Raw genomic sequence first — 23986 nt, forward strand, 5'->3', positions numbered from 1 at the left:
CCTGTATACCACATGTACTGTGTGCTAGGTTTTTGCTCATGGTTTAGCTTTTTTTTTAAAAAAAAAAGGGTCACATTCAGCCAATAATGAAAATCTTGTAAGAAACATGGATAATTTGAAATGGCACTTTTCACTAATAGAAAAAGTTAGTTCTTCTCCTAGGAAAAGATCGACATTATGGAAAATGATGACTTTCAATTATTAACCATTATTCCATGTACAAAGTTTTCTTAAGCTCTTTGGATTTATAAATTATACACATCCTAATATTTATTCCAATTTAGTTCTGGAAGTAACCACACTTTTCTAAAACAGTTAAAATATTTTAATATATCTGCGATGTGCAGTGCATAGTTGCTCAGTTGTGTCCCTCTTTCCCCAAATAGAATATGCTTAATGAAAGCATGATGTTTATTTTGTTTAGTGCTGTATCTCTGGTGTTAGAGACAGTCAGACACACAGAAAGCACATGATCAACATCACACATAGTGTGGATAAGTATACATTAGGAATAAGTGTGCCCAAGATAGAAGCACTGCTCATTCTTATTTATGATGTGAGACCTTAAGACATTGTCATAACCAATATAAATGTAAGAACGTGAATGAATACAGTACTCTTTATTATATTTAGGTATCAGTGAATCAAAAACTAAAGTAAACAATAATAGTTATTATGAACTTTGTTTCTAGAAAACATCAAAAGGCATCTTCTTAGGCACATTTGCACCAATACTTGCCTACTCAGTGCTAGGCTGAACATTCTAAATGTGTGGAGCAGTTATTAATCTTCTGTGGAGGAAGTCTTATCTGTGGGATAGCTGCAGGTGGGCAGTAAAGGTGATTTACCCCAGATTTCTGGAAAAGCAGTATAAATTGCAGATTCTCAGTATTATTGTGGGTGCTAAGTTGCTGGAGTCGTGTCTGACTGTAACCTGCCAGGCTTCTCTGTCCATGGCATTTCCTAGGCAAGAATGTTAGAGTGGGTTGCCATGCCCTCCTCCAGGGATCTTCCCAACCCAGGGATCTAACTCACGTCTCATGTAATTATTTGTTATGAAAAGAGATGAAAAGAAATGTCATGCTAATAAAGTCAAGTCTTTGCTTCACTGCCGATATGTTTGAACAAAGATTCAGGAGGTGAGCTATGAATATTAAGGTCCAAGCTGTCAAAGCCGCTGAAGGAGAGTGAGCCAGTGAATCTGTCTTCCATCAGAGGAAGCGGGAATGCTTGTGAGTAGGAGGAGATAGATATATTTTCCCCCTCATACTTATTTTTGCTTTTGGAGAGCATATTTCATGATTTTTTTCATTCATGCCATGAAGGCTTTCATGGTATTTTGTTAAGTTGGAGATTCTCTGAATAGATGTCTCCCTTCCCATTTTTTTGTCAGTTTCATTTCCTGGGAAATTACTTGTTGTATTTCAAAATAGTGGAAGTAAATCATCAAAGTACTGCTGCTTTTCAAAGATGTCATAAACTCCTAACTATTTAAAAAAAATTTTTTTTTTGATCTAGTGTCTTTACACATTGCCGTAGGGTTTGAAGTTTCACTTCAGAGCCAGAAAGAAGGCCAGATGTCCATTGTCAACACTGTTGGAAAGCTATTGCTTATACCCTGAAATGCTGGGAATTAATCCACATTTTAGAAAGAGAGCACACACCCATGAAAACATCCAGACTCACTTTGCCTTAGTCACCATAAGGAAAAAAAGGCAAATAGGAGTACATTTTCTCTTAGTTACTTTTTAAAAAAAATTTTATGTCTTTATTTTGATTGTGCTGCATCTTCCTTGCTATGAGGGCTTTTCTTTAGCTGCAACTAGCAGGGTCTACTCTCTAGCTGTAGTGCACAGGCTTCTTAATGTTGTGGCTTCTTTGTGGATCAAAGGCTTTAGGGCATGTGGGCTTCAGTAGTTGTGGCTCTCAAGCTCTAGGGCCCAGGCTCAAGAGTTGTGGTGCATGGGCTTAGTTGCTCAGTAGCATGTGGGATCTTTCCAGATCAGGGATCAAACCTGTGTCTCCTGCATTGGCAGGTGGGTTCTTTACCCTAAGCCACCAGGGAAGCCCCTCTTAGTTCATATTTATTTTTATAATATAAAGGTATGAGAAGTAGATAATTATCAATTTCTTTTTAATCACTCCAAACAATTATTTCCATTTCTTGTGTATTCCTACTAGGCAAGATTATAGCACAGCAGAAAATAACATGATAATATGCAACATACCACATCTTTATGGATTATCAAAATATTTGGATATGATTAAAAAAAAAAAAGGTAGGGTTTTCCCACTGGTTCAGTATAAAGAATCTGCCTGCCATTGCAGGAGGCACAGGTTGAGCAACTAAGCCCCATGTGCCACAGCTATTGAGCCTGTGCTCTGGAGCCCAGGAGCCACACTGCTGAGCCCACGTGAAACAGCTATTGAAGCCCTCAGGCCCTAGAGCCTGTGCTCTGCAACGAGAGAAGCCACTGCCATGAGAAGCCTGCATACCCCAACTAGAGAGTAGCCCCTGCTCACTGCAACTAGAGAAAAAAACAGCCCACACAGCCAAAAAAAAAAAAAATCAATATGAATAACTTCTAGTGTCAAGAGATCTATTTGCCCTGAAATTATAGTTTACTGGATCACAGTGTTTGTGAACAATAAGAAATGGAGTTATTCCAGTCATAAATAGAATGTTCTCCAATATGATTCTACCAAAGATGGGACATCTATACATTTTCAGCATTGTTATTTTTGACAGCATCACTTATTCTGACATTCATAAGGGTGAAATCGGTTCCTATTAAAAGGCATTTTGCTAAAACCTCAATGCATTCATAAAACCAAGGTAATGAAGGTAAAGCAAAACATTACTTTGCTTATTTAACAAATACTTAACATAGCACTTGGTATGTGTCACCTAGTTTGTTTTAAATACTCTGTAACTGTCGACTCATTTAATCCTCATCACAATCCTGTTAGATAGTTGATATTACCCTTAAAAATAAGGAAATAGTTCAATGAAGAGTCTGAGGTCACAAAAGTAGGAGGTAGCTAAACCTGCTTCCTAGCCTGCATTCTTATCCTGTGATCTACAGCCACTGTCAGTGGCAATCTGTGACGTTCTGTGTTTTCACTTCCTGCCATTTGCACATTACCTATGTGTTTGTAACACTGACACTCCGCTTCCTTTGCATCTTTCTTGCCTCACTTTTATGTCTCTTACACTTTTGACCGGCTAGAGCAGCTGGCCTATCTATCCAATGTGTGTTAAATATAATTGGCTCAAATTTTTATTCTCTTAGACATTTGTCTAAAGGATCAGTTCAGTTCAGTCACTCAGTCATGTCTGACTCTTTGCAACCCCATGGACTGCAGCACTCCAGGCCTCCCTGTCCATCACCAACTCCTGGAGTCTACTCAAACTCATGTCCATTGAGTCACTGAAGCCATCCAAACATCTCATCCTCTGTCCTCCCCTTCTCCTGCCTTCAATCTTTCCAGCATCAGAGCCTTTTCCAATGAGTCAGTTCTTCACATCAGGTGGCCAAAGTATTGGAGTTTCAGCTTCAGCATCAGCCCTTCCAATGAATATTCAGGACTGATTTCCTTTAGGATGGACTGGTTGGATCTCCTTGCAGTCCAAGGGACTCTCAAGAGTCTTCTCCAACACCACAGTTCAAAAGCATCAATTCTTTGGCGCTCAGCTTTCTTTAAAGTCCAACTCTCACATCCATACATGACTACTGGAAAATCCATAGCCTTTACTAGGTGGACCTTTGTTGGCAAAGTAATGTCTCTGCTTTTTAATATGCTGTCTAGGTTGGTCATAACTTTCCTTCCAAGAAGTAAGCGTCTTTTAATTTCATGGCTGCAGTCACCATCTGTAGTGATTTTGGAACCCCCCAAAATAAAGTCTGCCACTGTTTCCGTTGTTTCCCCATCTATTTGCCATGAAGTGATGGTGCCGGATGGCATCATCTTAGTTTTCTGAATGTTGAGTTTTAAGCTACCTTTTTCACTCTCCTCTTTCATTTTCATCAAGAGGCTCTTTAGTTCTTTGTTTTCTGCCATAAGGTTGGTGTCATTTGTATTTCTGAGGTTATAGATATTTCTCCCAGCAATCTTAATTCCAGCTCGTGCTTCTTCCAGCCCAGCATTTCTCATGATGTACTCTGCATATAAGTTAAATAAGCAAGGTGACAATATACAACCTTGACGTACTCCTTTTCCTATTTGGAACCAGTCTGTTGTTCCATGTCCAATTCTAACTGTTGCTTCCTGACCTGTGTACAGATTTCTCAAGAGTCAGGTCAGATGGTCTGGTATTCCCTTCTCTTTAAAAAATTTCCTCAGTTTGTGGTGATCCACACAGTCAACGGCTTTGGCATAGTCAATAAAGCAGAAATAGATGTCTTTCTGGAACTCTCTTGCTTTTTTGATGATCCAACAGGTGTTGACAATTTGATCTCTGATAGATTGTCATTATTCCCTGAAAAGTATTTTCTGTAAAATATTCATGTGTCCCTCTGATAGAAAGTAGTATACAGACTTAAACTTAAGATAGCAACTTTACTATTTAAATATCAACAAAACAGATCTCTGAGAATTGAGGGAAACTTTTCACATGTCTGCCTGTGAATTCTGGCACATTGTTGGATGTTTTTGGCTTCATACAAGGTTATTGGGGCTTCCCCAGTGGCTCAGTGGGTAAAGAATCTGCCTGCAGTGCAGGAGACACAGAAGACTAGGGTTTAATCACTGGGTCGGGAAGAACTCCTGGAGGAGGAAATGGCAACCCACTCCAGTATTCTTGCCTAGGAAATCCTATAGATAGAGGATCCTGGCAGGCTACAGTCCAAAGGGTCAGAAAGAGTCAGATACGCTAATCCAACTGAGCGACTAGGCACACACAATGTTATTAGACTTTTGTATGAAGCACATATCAAATTCTAAACTCTGTGATATGTGGGTGATTAAAATGCTGCTTAAAAATTTAAAGATTCTTTCCATTTTCTCTGTGCACAGACCCCTGATTATTGAGTTTGGTGTCACTCATGGTGATCCGGGTAGGTCTCCTACATGAAGTTTTTTCAACCAAGAGATTCTTGTTTTTAACAGACTTGAAGACAAAAATGAAATGGAAGATCTGCTGTGGATCAAAGTCCAGCCGTTACCTTAATCTGTGGCAAGAAAACACAGAATTGAAATACCAACCTATTTTATTCACTGAATAAAAAGCTTGTGGTTTTTAGGACGTCTTGAATAAGTCAGTTATTCTTGAAAATTAAAATCAAATGCTTGAGGATCAAAGAAACAGCAAACATGCCTCTTTATAATGGCACATCTCAGTCCCTGGGAATGATTTTCTGAATTAAATGTTGGGATGTATTGTACTTGTGTATCTTTTTTTAACTACCATAAAATATACCTGAGAACAATTTTTGTTCTTTTTTTTTTTTTTTTTTCCAGATGACAGAAATGATGCTCAGGAGAGTAAGTTAAGAGCCTTAATAGAAGAGCTGCCAGATACCCACTACTGCCTCCTCAAGTACCTTTGCCAGTTCTTGACAGAAGTAGCCAAGCACCATGTGCAGAACCGCATGAATGTTCACAATCTTGCCACTGTATTTGGGCCAAATTGCTTTCAGTAAGTTGGTGAACTTTTGCTGTTAGTTTCATCACATATGCCCTTTTCCTTTACAACTGCCTAAAATTACTGTGATGTAGAAGCAGATTTCAGACTAGGAAGTCAACCAGTTTATATTGGAGGAATTCCGTCTTGGTATTGGGCATTTTAGCATTTTTTTAATCCCAATTTTTGAGATGAAAGCTATGCCTTTTTATGAAACCATAATTTTTAATGTTTCAAACAACTTTATTTAAAATTCTGGGAATTAGTATTACTTTGACTAAAAACAACATTTAAAAATCAATTTAAAAAAGTGATTAGAAAAAGAGGGAATGAGTTTGATATAGTATGTAATTTTTTATAAATCATTGCTAATGGGTAGAAAGTAACAAGTGGGCTATGTCAGTGACAGAAAAATGTAACTTCAGCTACATTTGTTTTCTAGGAATAGATTAGAAATAAACTAATCTCCTTGGTAGGTGCTATATCACTAGGCACAACAACTTTTCATAAAGCTTTATATTCTCCCTGTTATTCCTCAAAGATGTTTAATCATTAATACATGAAATATGATCTTGCAAACCAGAGACTTTGCTTTTAGCTTTCCTTTTAATATCTCTGATATTAAATACATTTCCTCTGCTTATAAGGAAAGAGAAAGAAAGAGCATTCACAGTTTAAAGCTCTGAGAAATTCTTAAGTTTTTTTTAATAGTATATCTGCTTATCCACTCCATTAATTTACAAACTCATTCAGTGGAACTAGTAATAGTACTGTCTTCAGAATGACTCTAAATATAAACTTTAGCTTAGATCATAGTGACTACAGGGTTGCAAGCTTTTTACAATCTTCTGTGGAGAAAAGTTCTACCTAGAACAACTATCTCCTTTGTAATGTTAGAGATTTACATTTTGAATAATGGGATTTCATAGGATATATTAGGGTCTTGTGAATGAATATCTCAAACATGGTCTCCACTCTTATTCAGGAGCTCTATGGTAATGAAAAGACTGTATTTGTTCTTTATACACGTATCTGCAAAGTAAACCTTGGGTGACCTACATGTAAGAAATAAAAGTGGGAAACGCTTTTGAAACCCTAGATTTTAGAAGAGGTGAAAATGAATCTGTAAATAGAATGCTTATTTAGTGACATACAGATCATACCTCATTGCTGATTTGCTGGATTGGGCCTGATCTGGAATTTCTAGTAACCTGCTTCAATTAGTCAAAATATCAAATAAAAAATGAGTTTTATTATATGTTCTTTTAATCAGTATAGCTTTTCAAATTTTTTATTGTGGTAAAATAAACATAATATATGCCATTTTAAGTATGCAATTCAATGGCATTAAGTTCATTCACATCGGTGTGATCTACTAATTGATGTGTATTTCTAAATTTATGGTTATAGAAGTCACTACTATGTACTTTTCTCCTGAAATAAGGTATAATAGTTACAGCACTTAGTGTTTATTGAATGCTTACTAAGTGCTGTACTCATTTATCTGATTGAGTCCAAAGAGGCAGAAGTGGTTTATTTTGAAGTTCCAATATTTAAGATAAGAAAAAAGTAGTTAGTTCAGTTCCTGTGACCACAGTTAGGTCAGTGACTATAGTCCATAAATGTTAATAAAGATCATCAGTAGAAAGTCTGCCATTTAAGGACAATTCTGTTATCATGAAGCACTGAAAGACAAATGAAATACTTTTCTTAATAACTTCAGTTCAGTTCAGTTCAGTTGCTCAGTCATGTCCGACTCTTTGCGGCCCCATGAATCGCAGCACGCCAGGCCTCCCTGTCCATCACCAACTCCTGGAGTTTACCCAAAATCATGTCCATAGAGTCGGTGATGCCATCCAGCCATCTCATCCTGTCATCCCCTTCTCCTCCTGCCCCCAACCCCTCCCAGCATCAGGGTCTTTTCCAATGAGTCAACTCTTCACATGAGGTGGCCAAAGTACTGGAGTTTCAGTTTCAGCATCAGTCCTTCCAATGAACACCCAGGACTGATCTCTTGTAGTCCAAGGGACTCTCAAGAGTCTTCTCCAACACCACAATTCAAAAGCATCAATTTTTCGGCACTCAGCTTTCTTCACAGTCCAACTCTCACATCCATACATGACCACTGACTTAGGCGAATAAAATGTATATATTGTATGGTCAGTAGAATGAGATCATCAGTAGATGAGGAAGATTTTTTTCCAAAAGGGGAACTCCTCATTAAAGGCTGTAAATTTGAGATACAAGGTGATATTTTTAAGAAATCTCCAATCATAAAGCTGGAAGAAAATACACCAGTAATATATGATGGTGTTCTGGATACTAGATTTCTAGGTGACTCTTAATTACTATGTTTTCACATGTATTTCCAGTTACAGGTTATTAAATTCAGTTGACTGGGTAATATTATCATTGTAAAATATTCAAACAGTGTAGAGGTATATTGAATAAAAATGTCCTTCAGTAGTTCCTCCCATTCCTCTCTCCTCTCTAGAGAGAAAATTAGTAGCCAGTAGGTGTGTATCCTTTTTGAACACAACCATAAATCTATTTTAAAATATAAATGGGATCAAGGTGTGTATATTGTGAAGCTTGATTGTTTTTATGGTAGCACTAGAACTTTTAATGTCAAAAGATCTATATACCTCATTCTTTAAACTATTAGATAATGGAAATTTATTCTAACTTAGCTATACTTCAATTGATAAGGGCTGAGGTTGTCAATTTTTTTATATTAAAACAGAATTATAGTGTACATCCTAAGTGTGATTCTTTATGTACATCTCTCTCACTGCTTTGTGGAGGTTCTTTAAATCTTCCGGAAAATAATCTTTTGTCTCTTATAAACATTGCAAACATTTTCTCCTGTTCTGTTGTTTGTCATTTAGTTTTATTATGGTGCTTTATACATTTTTAAAATTTTAATTTAATGTGTCATCTCTTCCTCTTTTTGCTTCTCAGAATTTAGGTCTTAATAATATTTCTAAATAATATTAATTATGTTGTCTTGCTTAATAGTGATATATCATAAAAACATTACAACACATATTTTTCTTTTGTCACATTTATAGACTTTTTATGCTTAGGTTTTTACTTTCTCTAGAATTATTTTTGTATGTATTGCATATAGATCCAGTTTGATTTTTCTTCAAATAGATAGCTTACAAAATCATTCATTGAGTACATCTCCCTGCTAATTTACAATACCAGCTCAATCACATATTACTTTCCTGCATATATGAGTTTGTTTCTGTGTTTGTATGGCTCTTTCCTGTTCTCCATATCTATACATTTTCCCTTTCAGAGGAATTTTGGAGTCTCCATGGTAAGTAGTATCTCATTGTGATTCTGATTTGCATTTCTCTGATGACTAATGACATAGAATATCTTCTTATATGCTTATTGACCATTTGTATATCTTTGGAAAAATGTCTATTCATATCCTCAGACCATTTTTAGTTGGATTTTTGTCTTTATGATTGAATTGTAAAAGTCCATTATATATTTTAGATATTAGTCCTTTATCAGATGTGGGATATGCATATATTTTCTCCTATAAGTTGTCTTCTCATTTTCTTAATTGTATCCTTTCAAACAGAAAATGTTTAATTTTCATAAAGTCCAATATACTTTTCTATTGTTACATATGCTTTTCGCGTTGTATCTAAGGTTTTTCCTAACATATTAAGATTTTTTTAAAGAGCTTTATTGTTTTAACTCTTACACTTAAGTCTATGGAGTTAATTTGGAGTTAATTTTTGTGTGGTATAAGGAAGGAGTCCAATTCCATTCTTTTGTCTGTGGGTGTGCAGTTTTCCTAGTACCATTTGTTGAAAATTGAATTGTCTTGGAACTCTTGTCAGAAATTGGTTAACTATATTGTCAGGGCTTATTTATGCACTTTCAGTTTTATTCCATTGATATATGTCTATCCTTATGTGGTTACCACACTGTCTTGATTCCTGTGACTTTTTAGTAAATTTTGAATTCAACTAGTGTCCATCATCCAACTTTGTTCTTTTTTAAGATTGCCCCTTTTGTTTCCATAATAATTGTAGGGTCATATTGTAAATTTTTGCAAAAAAAAAAAAAAAATAGCCAGCTGGTATTTTGATAGGAATTCTATTGACTCCATAGGTCAATTTGGGGAGTATTATTGCTAGGTTAAGAATATTAAATTGTCCAATCCATGAACACAGGATGTCTTTCTTTTTTATTTATTTTAATTGGAGGCTAATTACTTTACAAAAGTGGTTTTTGCCATACATTCACATGAATCAGCCATGGGTGTACATGTGTTCACCATCTTGACCCTCCTACCCACCTCCCTCCCCATCCTATCCCTCAGGGTCATCCCAGTGCACCAGCCCTGAGCACCCTGTCTCATGCATAGAACCTGGACTGGTGGGTGATCTGTTTCACATATATGATAATATACGTTTCAGTGCTATTCTCTCAAATCATCCCACCCTGGCCTTCTCCCACAGAGCCCAAAAGTCTGTTCTTTACATCTGTGTCTCTTTTGCTGTCTTGCACATAGGGTCATCATCACCATCTTTCTAAATTCCATATATATGTGTTAATATACTATATTGATGTTTTTCTTTCTGACTTACTTCGCTCTGTATAACAGGCTCCAGTTTCATCCACCTCGTTAGAACTGATTCAAATGCATTCTTTTTAATAACTGAGTAATATTGCATTGTGTAAATGTACCACAGCTTTCTTATACATTCGTCTGCCGATGGACATCTACATTGCTTCCGTGTCCTGGCTATTGTAAACAGTGCTGTGATGAACATTGGGGTATATGTGTCTCTTTCAATTCTGGTTTCCTAGGTGTGTATGCCCAGCAGTGGGATTGCTGGGTCATATGGCAGTTCTATTTCCAGTTTTTTAAGAAATCTCCACACTGTTCTCCATAGTGGCTGTACTAGTTTGCATTCCCACCAACAGTGTAAGAGGGTTCCGTTTTCTCCACAACCTCTCCAGCATTTATTGTCTGTGGATTTTTGGATAGCGGCCATTCTGATCAGCATGAGATAGTACCTCATTGTGGTTTTGATTTGCATTTCTCTGATAATGAGTGATGTTGAGCATCTTTTCATGTGTTTGTTAGCCATCTGTATGTCTTTTTTGGAGAAATGTCTGTTTAGTTCTTTGGCCCATTTTTTGATTGGGTCGTTTATTTTCCTGGAATTGAGCTTCAGGAGTTGCTTGTGTATTTTTGAGATTAATTCTTTGTCAGTTGCTTCATTTGCTATTATTTTCTCCCATTCTGAAGGCTGTCTTTTCACTTTGCTTATAGTTTCCTTCATTGGGCAAAAGCTTTTAAGTTTAATTAGGTCCCATTTGTTTATTTTTGCTTTTATTTCCATTACTCTGAGAGATGGGTCATAGAGGATCCTGCTGTGATTTATGTCGGAGAGTGTTTTGCCTATGTTCTCCTCTAGGAGTTTTATAGTTTCTGGTCTTACATTTAGATCTTTAATCCATTTTGAGTTTATTTTTGTGTATGGTGTTAGAAACTGTTCTAGTCTCATTCTTTTACAAGTGGTTGACCAGTTTTCCCAGCACCACTTGTTAAAGAGATTGTCTTTTCTCCATTGCGTATTCTTGCCTCCTTTGTCAAAGATATGGTGTCCATAGGTGCATGGATTTATCTCTGGGCTCTCTATTTTGTTCCATTGATCTCTGTTTCTGTCTTTGTGCTAGTACAATACTGTCCGGATGACTGCAGCTTTTTAGTAGAGCCTGAAGTCAGGCAGGTTGATTCCTCCAGTTCCCTTCTTCTTTCTCAAGATTGCTTTGGCTATTCAAGGTTCTTTGTAATTCCATACAAATTGTGAAATTATTTGTTCTAATTCTCTGAAAAATACCATTGGTAGCCTGATAGGGATTGCATTGAATCTACAGATTGCTTTGGTAGTATACTCATTTTCACTATACTGATTCTTCCAATCCATCAGCATGATATATTTCTCCATCTATTTGTGTCCTCTTTGATTTCTTTCATCAGTGTTTTATAGTTTTCTATATATAGGTCTTTTGTTTCTTTAGGTAGAATTATTCCTAAGTATTTTATTCTTTTCGTTGCAGTGGTGAAGGGAATTGTTTCCTTAATTTCTCTTTCTGTTTTCTCATTGTTAGTGTATAGGAATACAGGGTTTCTGTGCATTAATTTTATATCCTGCAACTTTACTATATTCATTGATTAGCTCTAGTAGTTTTCTGGTAGAGTCTTTAGGGTTTTCTATGTAGAGGATCATGTCATCTGCAAACAGTGAGAGTTTTACTTCTTCTTTTCCAATCTGGATTCCTTTTATTTCTTTATCTTCTCTGATTGCTGTGGCTAAAACTTCCAAAACTATGTTGAATAGTAGTGGTGAGAGTGGGCACCCTTGTCTTGTTTCTGACTTTAGGGGAAATGCTTTCAATTTTTCACCATTGAGGATAATGTTTGCCATGGGTTTCTCTTATATGGCTTTTATTATGTTGAGGTATGTTCCTTCTATTCCTGTTTTCTGGAGGGTTTTTTTTATCATAAATGGATGTTGAATTTTGTCAAAGGCTTTCTCTGCATCTATTGAGACAATCATATGGTTTTTATCTTTCAGTTTGTTAATGTGGTGTATCACATTGATTGTTTTGTGAATGAAGAATCCTTGGATCCCTGGGATAAAGCCCACTTGGTCATGATGTATGATCTTTTTAATATGTTGTTGGATTCTGTTTGCTAGAATTTTGTTAAGGATTTTTGCATCTATGTTCATCAGTGATATTGGCCTATAGTTTTCTTTTCTTGTGGCATCTTTGTTTGGTTTTGGTATTAGGGTGATGGTGGTGAGTTTGGAGGTTTACCTTCCTCTGCAATTTTCTGGAAGAGTTTGAGTAGGATAGGTGTTAGCTCTTCTCTAAATTTCTGGTAGAATTCAGCTGTGAAGCCATTTGCTCCTGGGCTTTTGTTTGCTGGAAGATTTCTGATTACAGTTTCAATTTCTGTGCTTGTGATTGGTCTGTTAAGATTTTCTATTTCTTCCTGGTTCAATTCTGGAAAGTTATACTTTTCTAAGAATTTGTCCATTTCTTCCAAGTTGTCCATTTTATTGGCATATAGTTGCTGATAGTAGTCTCTTATGATCCTTTCTATTTCTGTGTTGTCTGTTGTGATTTCTCCATTTTCATTTCTAATTTTGTTGATTTAATTCTTCTCCCTTTTTTTCTTGATGAGTCTGGCTAATGGTTTGTCTATTTTATTTATCTTCTCAAAGAACCAGCTTTTAGCTTTGTTGATTTTGGCTATGGTCTCCTTTGTTTCTTTTGCATTTATTTCTGCCCTAATTTTTAAGATTTCCTTCCTTCTACTAACCCTGAGGTGCTTAATTTCTTCTTTTTCTAGTTGCTTTAGGTATAGAGTTAGGTTATTTATTTGATTTCTCACCCGTTTCTTGAGCTAGGCTTGTATTGCTATGAACCTTCCCCTTAGCACTACTTTTACTGAATCCCGTAGGTTTGAGGTTGTTATGTTTTCATTTTCATTCATTTCTAATGCATATTTTGATTTCTTTTTTGATTTCTTCTGTGATTTGTTGGTTATTCAGAAGTGTGTTGTTCAGCCTCCATATGTTGGAATTTTTAATAGTTTTTTCTCCTGTAGTTGACATCTAATCTTACTGCATTGTGATCAGAAAAGATGCTTGGGATGATTTCAATTTTTTTGAATTTACCAAGGCTGGATTTATGGCCCAGAATGTGATCTATGTTGGAGAAGGTTCTGTGTGCACTTGAGAAAAAGGTAAAATTCATTGTTTTGGGGTGAAATGTCCTATAGATATCAATTAGGTCTAACTGGTCCATTGTATCATTTAAAGTTTGTGTTTCCTTCCTAAATTTTCTGTTTAGTTGATCTATCCATAGGTGTGAGTGGGGTATTAAAGTCTCCCACTCTTATTGTGTTGTTGTTAATTTCCCCTTTCAGACTTGACAGCATTTGCCTTACATATTGCGGTGCTCCTATGTTGGGTGCATATATACTTATAATTGTTATATCTTTTTCTTGAATTGATCCTTTGATCATTATGTAGTGTCCTTCTTTGTCTCATTTCACAGCCTGTATTTCAAAGTCTATTTTATCTGATTGGAGTATTGCTACTCCTGCTTTCTTTTGGTCTCCATTTGTGCGAAATATCTTTTTCCAGCTCTTCACTTTCAGTCTGTATGTGTCCCTAGGTTTGAGGTGGGTCTCTTGTAGACAACATTTATATGGGTCTTATTTTTGTATCCATTCAGCCAGTCTTTGTCTTTTGGTTGGGGCATTCAACCCATTTACATTTAAGGTAATTATTGATAAGTATGATCCCGTTGACATTTACTTTGTTTTTTTGGGTTCAAGTTTATACACCTTTTCTGTTTTTCCAGTCTAGAGAAGATCCTTTAGCATTTATTGAAGAGCTGGTTTGGTGGTGCTGAATTCTCTCAGGTTTTTTTGTCTGTAAAGCTTTTGATTTCTCCTTCATATTTAAATGAGATCCTTGCTGGGTACAGTAATCTGGGTTGTAGGTTTTTCTCTTTCATCACTTTAAGTATGTACTGCCATTCCCTCCTGGCTTGAAGAATTTCTGTTGAAAGATCAGCTGTTATTCTTATGGGAATCCCCTTGTATGTTATTTGTTGTTTTTCCTTGCTGCTTTTAATATTTGTTCTTTGTGTTTGATCTTTGTTAATTTGATTAGTATTAATCTTTGCTTAGTCTTGGGGTGTTTTGCCTTGAGTTTATCCTGTTTGGGACTTTCTGGGTTTCTTGGACTTGGGTAGCTATTTCCTTCCCCATTTTGGGTAAGTTTCCAACTATTATCTCCTCAAGTATTTTCTCATGGCCTTTCTTTCTGTCTTCTTCTTCTGGGATTCCTGTGCTTCAAATGTTGGGGCATTTAACATTGTCCCAGAGGCCTCTGAGGTTGTCCTCATTTCTTTTAATTCTTTTTCCTTTTTTCCTTCTTGCTTCATTTATTTCCACCATTCTATCTTCTACCTCACTTATTTTATATTCTGCCTCAGTATTCTACTGTTGTTTCCCTCCAGAGTGTTTTTGATCTGATTTATTGCATTATTCATTATTGACTGACTCTTTTATTTCTTCTCGGTCCTTGTTAAACTTTTCTTGCATCTTCTCAATCCTTGTTTCCAGGCTGTTTATCTGTAACTCCATTTCATTTTCAAGATTTTGGATCATTTTTACTATCATTATTCTGAATTCTTTTTCAGGTAGACTCCCTACCTCCTCCTCTTCAGTTTGGTTTGGTGAGCATTTATCATGTTCCTTTATCTGCTGAGTATTTCTCTACCTTTTCATCTTGTTTAGATTTCTGTGTTTGGGGTGGCCTTTCTGTATTCTGGCAGTTTGTGGTTCCTCTTTATTGTGGAGGTTCCTCCCTGTGGGTGGAGTTGGATGAGTGGCTTGTCAAGGTTTCCTGGTTAGGGAAGCTTATGTCAGTTTTCTGGTGGGTGGAGCTGGATTTCTTCTATCTGAAGTGCAATGAAGTGTCCAGTAGCAAGTTTTGAGATTTTTTGGGTTTGGTGTGACTTTGGGCAGCCTGTATATTAAAGCTCAGGGCTATGTTCCTGTGTTGTTGGAGAATTTGCATGGTTTGTCTTGCTCTGGAACTTGTTGGCTCTTGGGTGGAGCTTGATTTCAGTGTAGGTATGGAGGCTTTTGGATGAGCTCTCATCGATTAATGTTCCCTGGAGTCAGGGGTTCTCTGGTGTTCTCAGATTTTGGACTTAAGCCTCCTGCCTCTGGTTTTCAGACTTATTCTTACAGTAGCCTCAAGACTTCTCCATCCATATAGCACTGATGTTAAAACATCTAGGTTAATGGAGAAAAGATTCTCCACAATGAAGATCATCCAGAAAGGTTTGCTGAGTTACATGGAGAAGAGAAGAGGAAGGAGGGAGATATAGGGGACCAGGAGGAGAAGAGGGGGAATCAAAAGGGGAGAGAGCAGTCTAGCCAGTAATCAAATCCCTATGTGTTCTCCACAGCCTGGAACACCCAGAGAGGTTCACAGAGTTACATAGAGAAGAGAAGAGGGAGGAAGGAGATAGAGGTGACCAGGAGGAGAAGAGGGGGGTCAAAAGGAGAGAGATCTAGCCAGTAATCAGGTCCCTAAGTGTTCTCCACAGCCTGGAATACCCAAAGAGATTCACAGAGTTGGGTAGAGAAGAGAAGGGGGAGGGAGGAGATAGAGGTGACCTAGGGGAGAAAAAGGAGAATCAAAAGGGGGAGAGGGCAGTCAAGCCAATAATCACACTCCTGAGTAAAAATGGGTACTGAAGATTGGATTCTTAAAGGTACAAAATTGGTAACAAATATGAAAAAGCAAAGATTAAAAATCTAGAGGTTAGACTCTCAAAATTGCAACATTAAAAAAACAAAATAAAATCACAAAAATTATAAGAAATATATATGAAGTTTGCTTTAAAATAGGGTCTTTTTTTTGCAAGGTAATAGTAGGTTATAAAAATTAAAATTAAAGAAGTAATAGGAGATTTTAAATTAAAAATATAAAAAAATTTTTTAATGATAATAGTAAAAATATATCTATGAATTTCTCTGGAGCTTTTTGTGGGCAGTGTGGGGTCCATTCAGTTTCAGATAGTTCCTTGTTCCAGCTTATACTTCTCAAGATCTGTAGGCCCTTCCAGTGTAGTCCGTGCTAACTACAGGGTTTTAAATGTTGCACCTGTCGCTTCCGAAGCGGTTCCCTCTGTTTATTTTGGCTTTCTCTGTTTGCAAGTCTCTTCAGTGTCTGATTTCCACCCTGACACAAGGGGCAAAGGTGGTCACTTATTTAGGCTCACTAGTTCAGTCGTGCTGCGGGGAGGGAGTAACACTGCAAACGAGCATCCCTGGCGTGTGTGGGGCGCGCTCGCAGTGTCTGGGCCATGCTGGGTACCGCCCCCCCCGCCCCGCGTGTGTGCTTTCCCGGTCTACACTGCTCAGGCTCCAGGTTGCTCTGCAGGGGAACTGTCTAAAGCGGGCCCTGGGTTGGGTGCATTTCCTAGGTCTAAGCCGCTCAGGTTCAGGTTCTCGAGTGCTCCACAAAGGCGCAGACTCGGTTGGGCCTGCGTTTTGTGCTCTTCCCAGGTTGAGCAGCTCAGGCGACCAGGTGCTTGACGAGGGCACTCTCCCCAGGTGCGGTGCGTCTTATCACCTCCCCCGTCCCAGACTCCTGGTTTCCTGGGAGCTCCGTCTCAGGTGTGCCGTGTGTCTCTTCTGGGGACCTGATCTCTGGCTGCAACCCTCCCGGCGGATGTCAACCGTCCAGGATCCCAGGAAGACTTGGTTAGCAACTGGGAGCCTGCTCACAGTTTGGTAGAGGATGCCGCCCGCCTGCCTGTCTGCCTCCGGCAGGGGATGGGCCGGTCCGCAGCCAGCTTGCTCTCCTCTGGTATTCACTCAGTCCTTTGTTCTGTGAGGGGCCTGGCAGTGCCTTAGGTTAGGGCTTTTCACAAGAAGGTTCTCTCTCTCTCTTTTTTTCCTCTCTCTCTCTCTGGCTATCCCACAGTTTAGGTTGCTATATATTAGCTCCCTCAGGGCATTCAGGCCCATCCTGCGCCTCCCTGTTCAGCCCCGCCTTGGTGGTTGCTGATGCCTATTCTGGTTTCTAAGACAAGTACAAATCCTCCTAAAAAAAAATAAATGAAAATAAATAAATAAAAATTAAAAGAAACAGCAAACAAAAAAAGAATGTTATTGTTAGAGATTAGAAGAAATTTCTTTTTCCAAGTGTTGATAATTATTAAAATGGGTACTGGATTTTCAGTGGTTTGGATAACATGGCATAATAAAAGAAAGTTATTCTAGTCCTTGTTCTGTGATTTGGTAGGTTTGACTTTCTGCTTTGTTTTTCTGTTGAGTTTTCTGTAAAATGGGACCTACAGAATTTGCTTTGAAACTTAAGTGAGACCATAAGAGAAAGTCCTGGTGCCTACTAGGTAATTGGTTAAGTGGTATTGAGGTATGTGTGCAGTTAACTGAGCACATTTGCAGTTGCATTAAGGGAAACATCAGGTTTTATACATTTTGCCATCATACCAAGCTTAATGAATTGGGCTCCTTAGAAACAATATGAGAGGCATGACATTCTTTTTACCTCATTTGTCTTAGTTTTTACTTTCTTCTGAAATATGTTATTTCTTAGAGTATTGAGTATGTCTTTTAATATTTAAGGAAAATATTTTTTGTTATCTAGTAAAACATCTAAATGCAAACCAACTTCTTCAGATTATTAGACATATATCTTGTGACCTCCCCTAGATTGCCTCAGCATTTACCAACCTCCAGGACCAATCTGCCACCAGGGATTGATTTTTTTTTTTAAGTTTTGGGTTTTTTAAATGTATTTTTATTGAGTTATTTATTTTTGGCTTCACTTGGTCTTCGTTACCGCACACAGGGACTACTCTTAGGTTGGGGTGTTCTGGCTTTTCTTGTTTTGGAGCATGAGCTCCAGGCAGGCGGGCTCAGTAGTTGTAGCTCGTGGGCTTAGTTGCCCGGCGGCATATGGAATCTTTTCAGGGTAGGGATCGAACTCATATCCCCTGCATTGGCAGGTGGATTCTTATCCCTCTACCACCAGAGAAGTCCAGGGATTGATTTTTCACCTGCTTTGGGAATGTTGGGTCCTTTCCTTGGCTTCTGCCTTGCAGCTGAGCCAAACAGCCACCTGCCCATAGCTTCCCCCATCACTTCTGGGCCCTGGACTAGGATTTGAATTCCTGATGGGCTGAATAAAGTAGCTTGGAAATCTAGAACAATTAAATCTCTCTGAGTGAACTGTAGCATTGGGGAACAGGAGTGAGGAGGAAACCAGGAGGATGCCTGCTTTCTCCCTTCTGTGGAATCCTCCATCCCATAGCCTCTCTCCCCTTGTATCCCATCTAGTGAATTCCAGGCTCTCAAACACAGCATCTTTTAAACAAACTGTTGTGTGTCTTGGTGTTCTTGTGAAATAGCTATGCACATTGTTCATTGCTTCACATCCCCACTTGCTGCTTTTCCTCACCCTTGCTGACCTGTCCCCCACTTCAAAGTAATCTACTAACATCCCCATCCTTGCCTCAACCTTAGGTGTTTTTTGTTTTGTTTGTTTTTGTTGAGAATCTGCTCTGAGGCAGTGTGTACCCCGAGACCCAGCAGGCTGCAACAATACAGGAAGAAAACTATTTTCTTCAGATATGGTGAGGCTATTATACTTTAAGAGTTGTAAGGAATAATGTTGGCTATGCATGATTTTTTTTTTTTTTCACATTTCAGCTTTGGAACCTGATTTCCTCATAAACAGCAACTCCACTATAAACATTTTACTTCTTCACTATTATTACATGAATCCTTTGAGTTTGGGGGCTTTCCCAGTGACTCAGACCATAAAGAATCCTCCTGCAATGCAGGAGACCAAGTCTCCAGCCCTGGGTCAGGACGATCCCTGGAGAAGGGAGTGTCTAACTACTCCATTTTTCTTGTTTGAAGAATTCCATGGACAGAGGAGCTTGGCGAGCTACAGTCCATGGGGTCACAAAGAGTCAGACACAACTGAGTGAATAAAATTTATCACTTTCACTTTTGAGTTTGAAGTTTCCTTTCAGAAAAAGTATTCAAAACTGAGAGTGATATTAGAAAAATCTAAATATTTGTATTTACTCTTACTTGGAGTTAATTTTAAAATCTGTTAAATAGACATTGATGAAGAGACCAACTACCCTCTGATGATGCTTTTGCTGAGAGTTTGGGGGGGGGGTTAATGTTCTTCACATTTTGCATTAAACTCATCATGTAGACCCTTGGCGTTAAATCAGTTGTATACACTCAGTTTCCATCATTTAATAAAAGCAATGACATCAAAATATATAGTAATTAAAACAGATCTGCTGATTTCTATGAATAAGTAAGCCATTTTGATAAAATTCTACCTCATCCCTTTGCTTTCCTTGCTTTTTGTCTACAGATCTGTAAATTAATCCCATCCTTTGAAACAAATATTTAAATGTTAATAAGTTAATCAGTAATATTATAGGTCTTTCTGATGCTCAAAGAGATAAATCAGTCTTAGATTTTGAATGATAAGGCCTTCCAAATGTGCTTCTGAGATACTATGTTTTTGCTTAGAGGCAGCATCAAAATAGTCTTAAAACTGCTATTCAGTTCAGTTAAGTCGCTCTGTCATGTCTGACTCTTTGCTTCCCCATGGACTGCAGCACTCCAGGCCTCCCTGTACATCACCAGCTCCCGGAGTTTGCTCAAACTCATGTTCATTGAGTCAGTGATGCTATCCAACAATCTCATCCTCTGTCGTCCCCTTCTCCACCCGCCTTCAATCTTTCCCAGCATCAGTATCTTTTCCAGTGAGTCAGTTCTTCACATCAGGTGGCCAAAGTATTGGAGTTTCAGCTTCAGCATCAGTCTTTCCAATGAATATTCAGGACTGATTGCCTTTAGGATGGATTGGTTGGATCTGCTTGCAGTCCAAGGGACTCTCAAGAATCTTCTCCAACACCATAGTTCAAAAGCATCAATTCTTTGGCACTCATTTCTTTATAGTCCAACTCTCATATCCATATGTGACTACTGGAAAAACCATAGCTTTGACTAGACGGACCTTTGTTGGCAAAGTAATGTCTCTGCTTTTTAATATGGTGTCTATGTTGGTCATAACTTTTCTTCCAAGGAGTAAGCATCTTTTAATTTCATGGCTGCAGTCACCATCTGCAGTGATTTTGGGGCCCCCCCAAAATAAAGTCTGTCACTGTTTCCACTGTTTCCCCATCTATTTGCCACGCAGTGATGGAACTGGATGCCATGATCTTAGTTTGCTGAATGTTGAGTTTTAATTCAACTTTTTCACTCTCCTCTTTCACTTCATCAAGAGGCTCTTTAGTTCCTCTTCACTTTCTGCTATAAGGGTAGTGTTATCTGCATATCTGAGGTTATTGATATTTCTCCTGGCAATCTTGATTCCAGCTTGTGCTTCATCCAGTCAGTGTTTCTCATGGTGTACTCTGCATATAAGTTAAATAAGCAGGGTGACAGTATACAGCCTTGACGTACTCCTTTCCTGATTTGGAACCAGTCTGTTGTTCCGTGTCAAGTTCTAACTGTTGCTTCCTGACTTGCATACATTTTCTCAGAAGGCAGGTCAGGTGGTCTGGTATTCCCATCTCTTTCAAAAATTTCCGTAGTTTATTGTGATCCGCACAGTCAAAGTCTTTGGGTAGTCAGTAAAGCAGAAATAGATGTTTTTCTGGAACCCTCTTGCTTTTCTGATGATCCAGCAGATGTTGGCAGTTTGATCTTTGGTTCCTCTGCCTTTTATAAATCCAGCTTGAACATCTGGAAAAGTGAAAGTGAAGTTACTCAGTCGTATCAAACTCTTTGCGACCCCATGGACTGTAGCCAACCAGGCTCCTCCGTCTATGGGATTTTCTGGGCAAGAATACTGAAGTGGGTTGCCCTTTCCTTCTCCAGGAGATCTTTCTCACCCAGGGATCGAACCTGGGTCTCCCACATTGTAGACAGACGCTTTACCATCTGATCCACCAGGGAAGTCTGAATATCTGGAAGTTCATGGTTAATGTACTGTTGAAACCTGGCTTGGAGAATTTTGAGCATTACTTTACTAGCGTGTGGGATGAGTGCAATTGTGTGGTAGTTTGAACATTCTTTGGCATTTCCTTTCTTTGACATTGGAATGAAACTGACCTTTTCCAGTCCTGTGACCACTGCTGAGTTTTCCAAATTTGCTGGTGTATTGAGTGTAGCACTCTCACAGCATCATCTTTTAGGATTTGAAATAGCTCAACTGGAATTCCATCACCTCCACTAGCTTTGTTTGCAGTGATGCTTCCTAAGGCCCACTTGACATCACATCCCAGGATGTCTGGCTCTAGGTGAGTGATCACACCATTGTGATTATCTGGGTCGTGAGAATCTTTTTTGTACAGTTCTTCTGTGTATTCTTGCCACCTCTTCTTAATATCTTCTGCTTTGTTAGGTCCATACTATTTCTGTCCTTTATTATGCCCATCTTTGCATGAAATGTTCCCTTGGTGTCTCTAATTTTCTTGAAGACATCTCTAGTCTTTCCCTCTATTGTTTTCCTCTATTTCTTTGCACTGATCACTGAGGAAGGCTTTCTTATCTCTCCTTGCTATTCTTTGGAACTCTGCATTCAAATGGGAATATCTTTCCTTTTCTCCTTTTCTTTTCTCTTGTCTTCTTTTCACTGCTCTTTGTAAGGCCTCCTCAGACAGCCATTTTGCTTTTTTGCATTTCTTTTTCTGGGGGATGGTCTCAATTCCTGTCTCCTGTACAGTGTCACGAACTTCTGTCCATAGTTCATCAGGCACTCTATCAGATCTAGTCTTGAATCTATTCATCACTTCCACTGTAAAATCATAAGGGATTTGATACCTGAATGGTCTAGTGGTTTTCCTTACTTTCTTTAACTTAAGTCTGAATTTGGCAATAAGGAGTTCATGATCTGAGCCACAATCAGCTCCCAGTGTTGTTTTTGCTGACTGTATAGAGCTACTCCATCTTTCTGCAAAGAATATAGTCAATCTGATTTCAGTATTGACCATCTGGTGATGTCCATGTGTAGAGTCTTCTCTTATGTTGTTGGAAGAGGGTGTTTGCTATGACCAGTGCGTGCTCTTGGCAAAACTCTATTAGCCTTTGCTCTGCTTCATTCTGTAGTCCATGGCCAAATTTGCCTGTTACTCCAGGTATCTCTTGACTTCCTACTTTTGCATTCCAGTCCCCTATAATGAAAAGCACATCTTTTTTGGGTGTTAGTTCTAGAAGGTCTTCATAGAACTGTGCAACTTCAGCTTCTTCAGCATTACTGGTCAGGACATAGACTTGGATTACTGTGATATTGAATGGTGTGCCTTGGAAATGAACAGAGGTCATTCTGTCGTTTTTGAGATTGCATCCAAGTACTGCATTTTGGACTCTCTTGTTGACTATGATGGCTACTCCATTTCTTCTAAGGAATTCCTGCCCACAGTAGCAGATATAATGGTCATCTGAGTTAAATTCACCCATCCCAGTCCGTTTTAGTTTGCTGATTCCTAAAATGTTGGCATTCCCTCTTGCCATCTCCAGTTTGACCACTCCCAATTTGTATTGATTCATGGACCTAACATTCCAGGTTCCTATTCTATATTGCTCTTTACAGCATCGGATTTTGCTTCTATCACCAGTCACATCCACAACTGGGTGTTGTTTTCGCTTTGGCTCCCGTCTCTTCATTCTTTCCGGAGTTGTTTTTCCACTGATCTCCGGTAGCATACTGAGCACCTAACCAACCTGAGGAATTCATCTTTCAGTCTCCTATCTTCTTGCCTATTCATACTGTTCATGGGGTTCTCACGGCAAGAATGCTGAAGTGGTTTGCCATTCCCTACTCCGGTGGACCACATTTTGTCAGAACTCTCTACCATGACCTGTCCGTCTGGGGTGGCCCTACACAGCATGGCTCATAGTTTCATTGAGTTACCCCAGGCTGTGATCCATGTGATCAGATTGGTTAGTTTTCTCTGATTGTGGTTTTCATTCTGTCTGCCCTCTGATGGAGAAGGATAAGAGGCTTATGGAAGCTTCCTGATGGGAGACACTGTCTGAGGTGGAAACTGGGTCTTGTTCTAATGGGCGGGGCCATGCTCAGTAAGTCTTTAATCCAATTTCTGTTGGTGGATGGAGCTGTGTTCCCTCCCTGCTATTTACCTGGGGCCAGCCTATGGTGGCGGGAATGAAGAGAATGGTGACCTCCCTCAAAAGGTCCCATGCATGCACTGCTGCACCCAGTGCCCCAGCCCTGCAGCCGGCCACCACCGACCCATGCCTCCACCAGAGACGCCTGGACACTTCCGAACAAGTCTGGGTCAGTCTCTGGTGGGGTCATGCTCCTTTCTCCTGGGTCCTGGTGCACACAAGGGTTTGTTTGTGCCCTCCCAGAGTCTATTTCCCAGTCCTATGTAAGTTCTGGCAGCTCTCTGATGGGGTTAATGGCGACCTCCTCCAAGAGGGCTTATGCCATACCCAAATCTGCCGCACCCAGAGCCCCTGCCCCTGCGGCAGTCCATTGCTGACCTGTACCTCGGCAGGAGACACTCAGACACAGGTCTGTCCCACTCTCTGGGGGGTCTCTGGGTCCTGGTGTGCACAAGGTTTGTTTGAGCCCTCTGAGTGTCTCTGGTGGGAATGGGGTTTGATTCTAAATGTGAATTAGCCCCTCCTGCTGTCTTGCTGGGGCTTCTCCTTGACCTCTTTCAAATCTTTCAGAAAAATAACATAGTAAGTTA

At 38.9% G+C, this 23986-nt stretch overlaps 1 protein-coding gene across 5 annotated transcripts in view; it reads left to right on the forward strand.

The window, feature by feature from the left end:
- The window catches only part of FAM13A (family with sequence similarity 13 member A), a 323915-nt gene that overhangs the window by 52989 nt on the left and 246940 nt on the right, over nucleotides 1-23986 (forward strand). For all 5 annotated transcript variants that reach the window (XM_043871497.1, XM_043871494.1, XM_043871499.1 and 2 more), the window contains exon 4: nucleotides 5461-5638. In XM_043871497.1, the coding sequence (XP_043727432.1) occupies nucleotides 5461-5638 (178 nt within the window). The remainder of the gene's footprint in view (nucleotides 1-5460; nucleotides 5639-23986) is intronic.

Source organism: Cervus elaphus, chromosome 17, assembly GCF_910594005.1.
Source record: "Cervus elaphus chromosome 17, mCerEla1.1, whole genome shotgun sequence".
Lineage (NCBI taxonomy): Eukaryota > Metazoa > Chordata > Mammalia > Artiodactyla > Cervidae > Cervus > Cervus elaphus.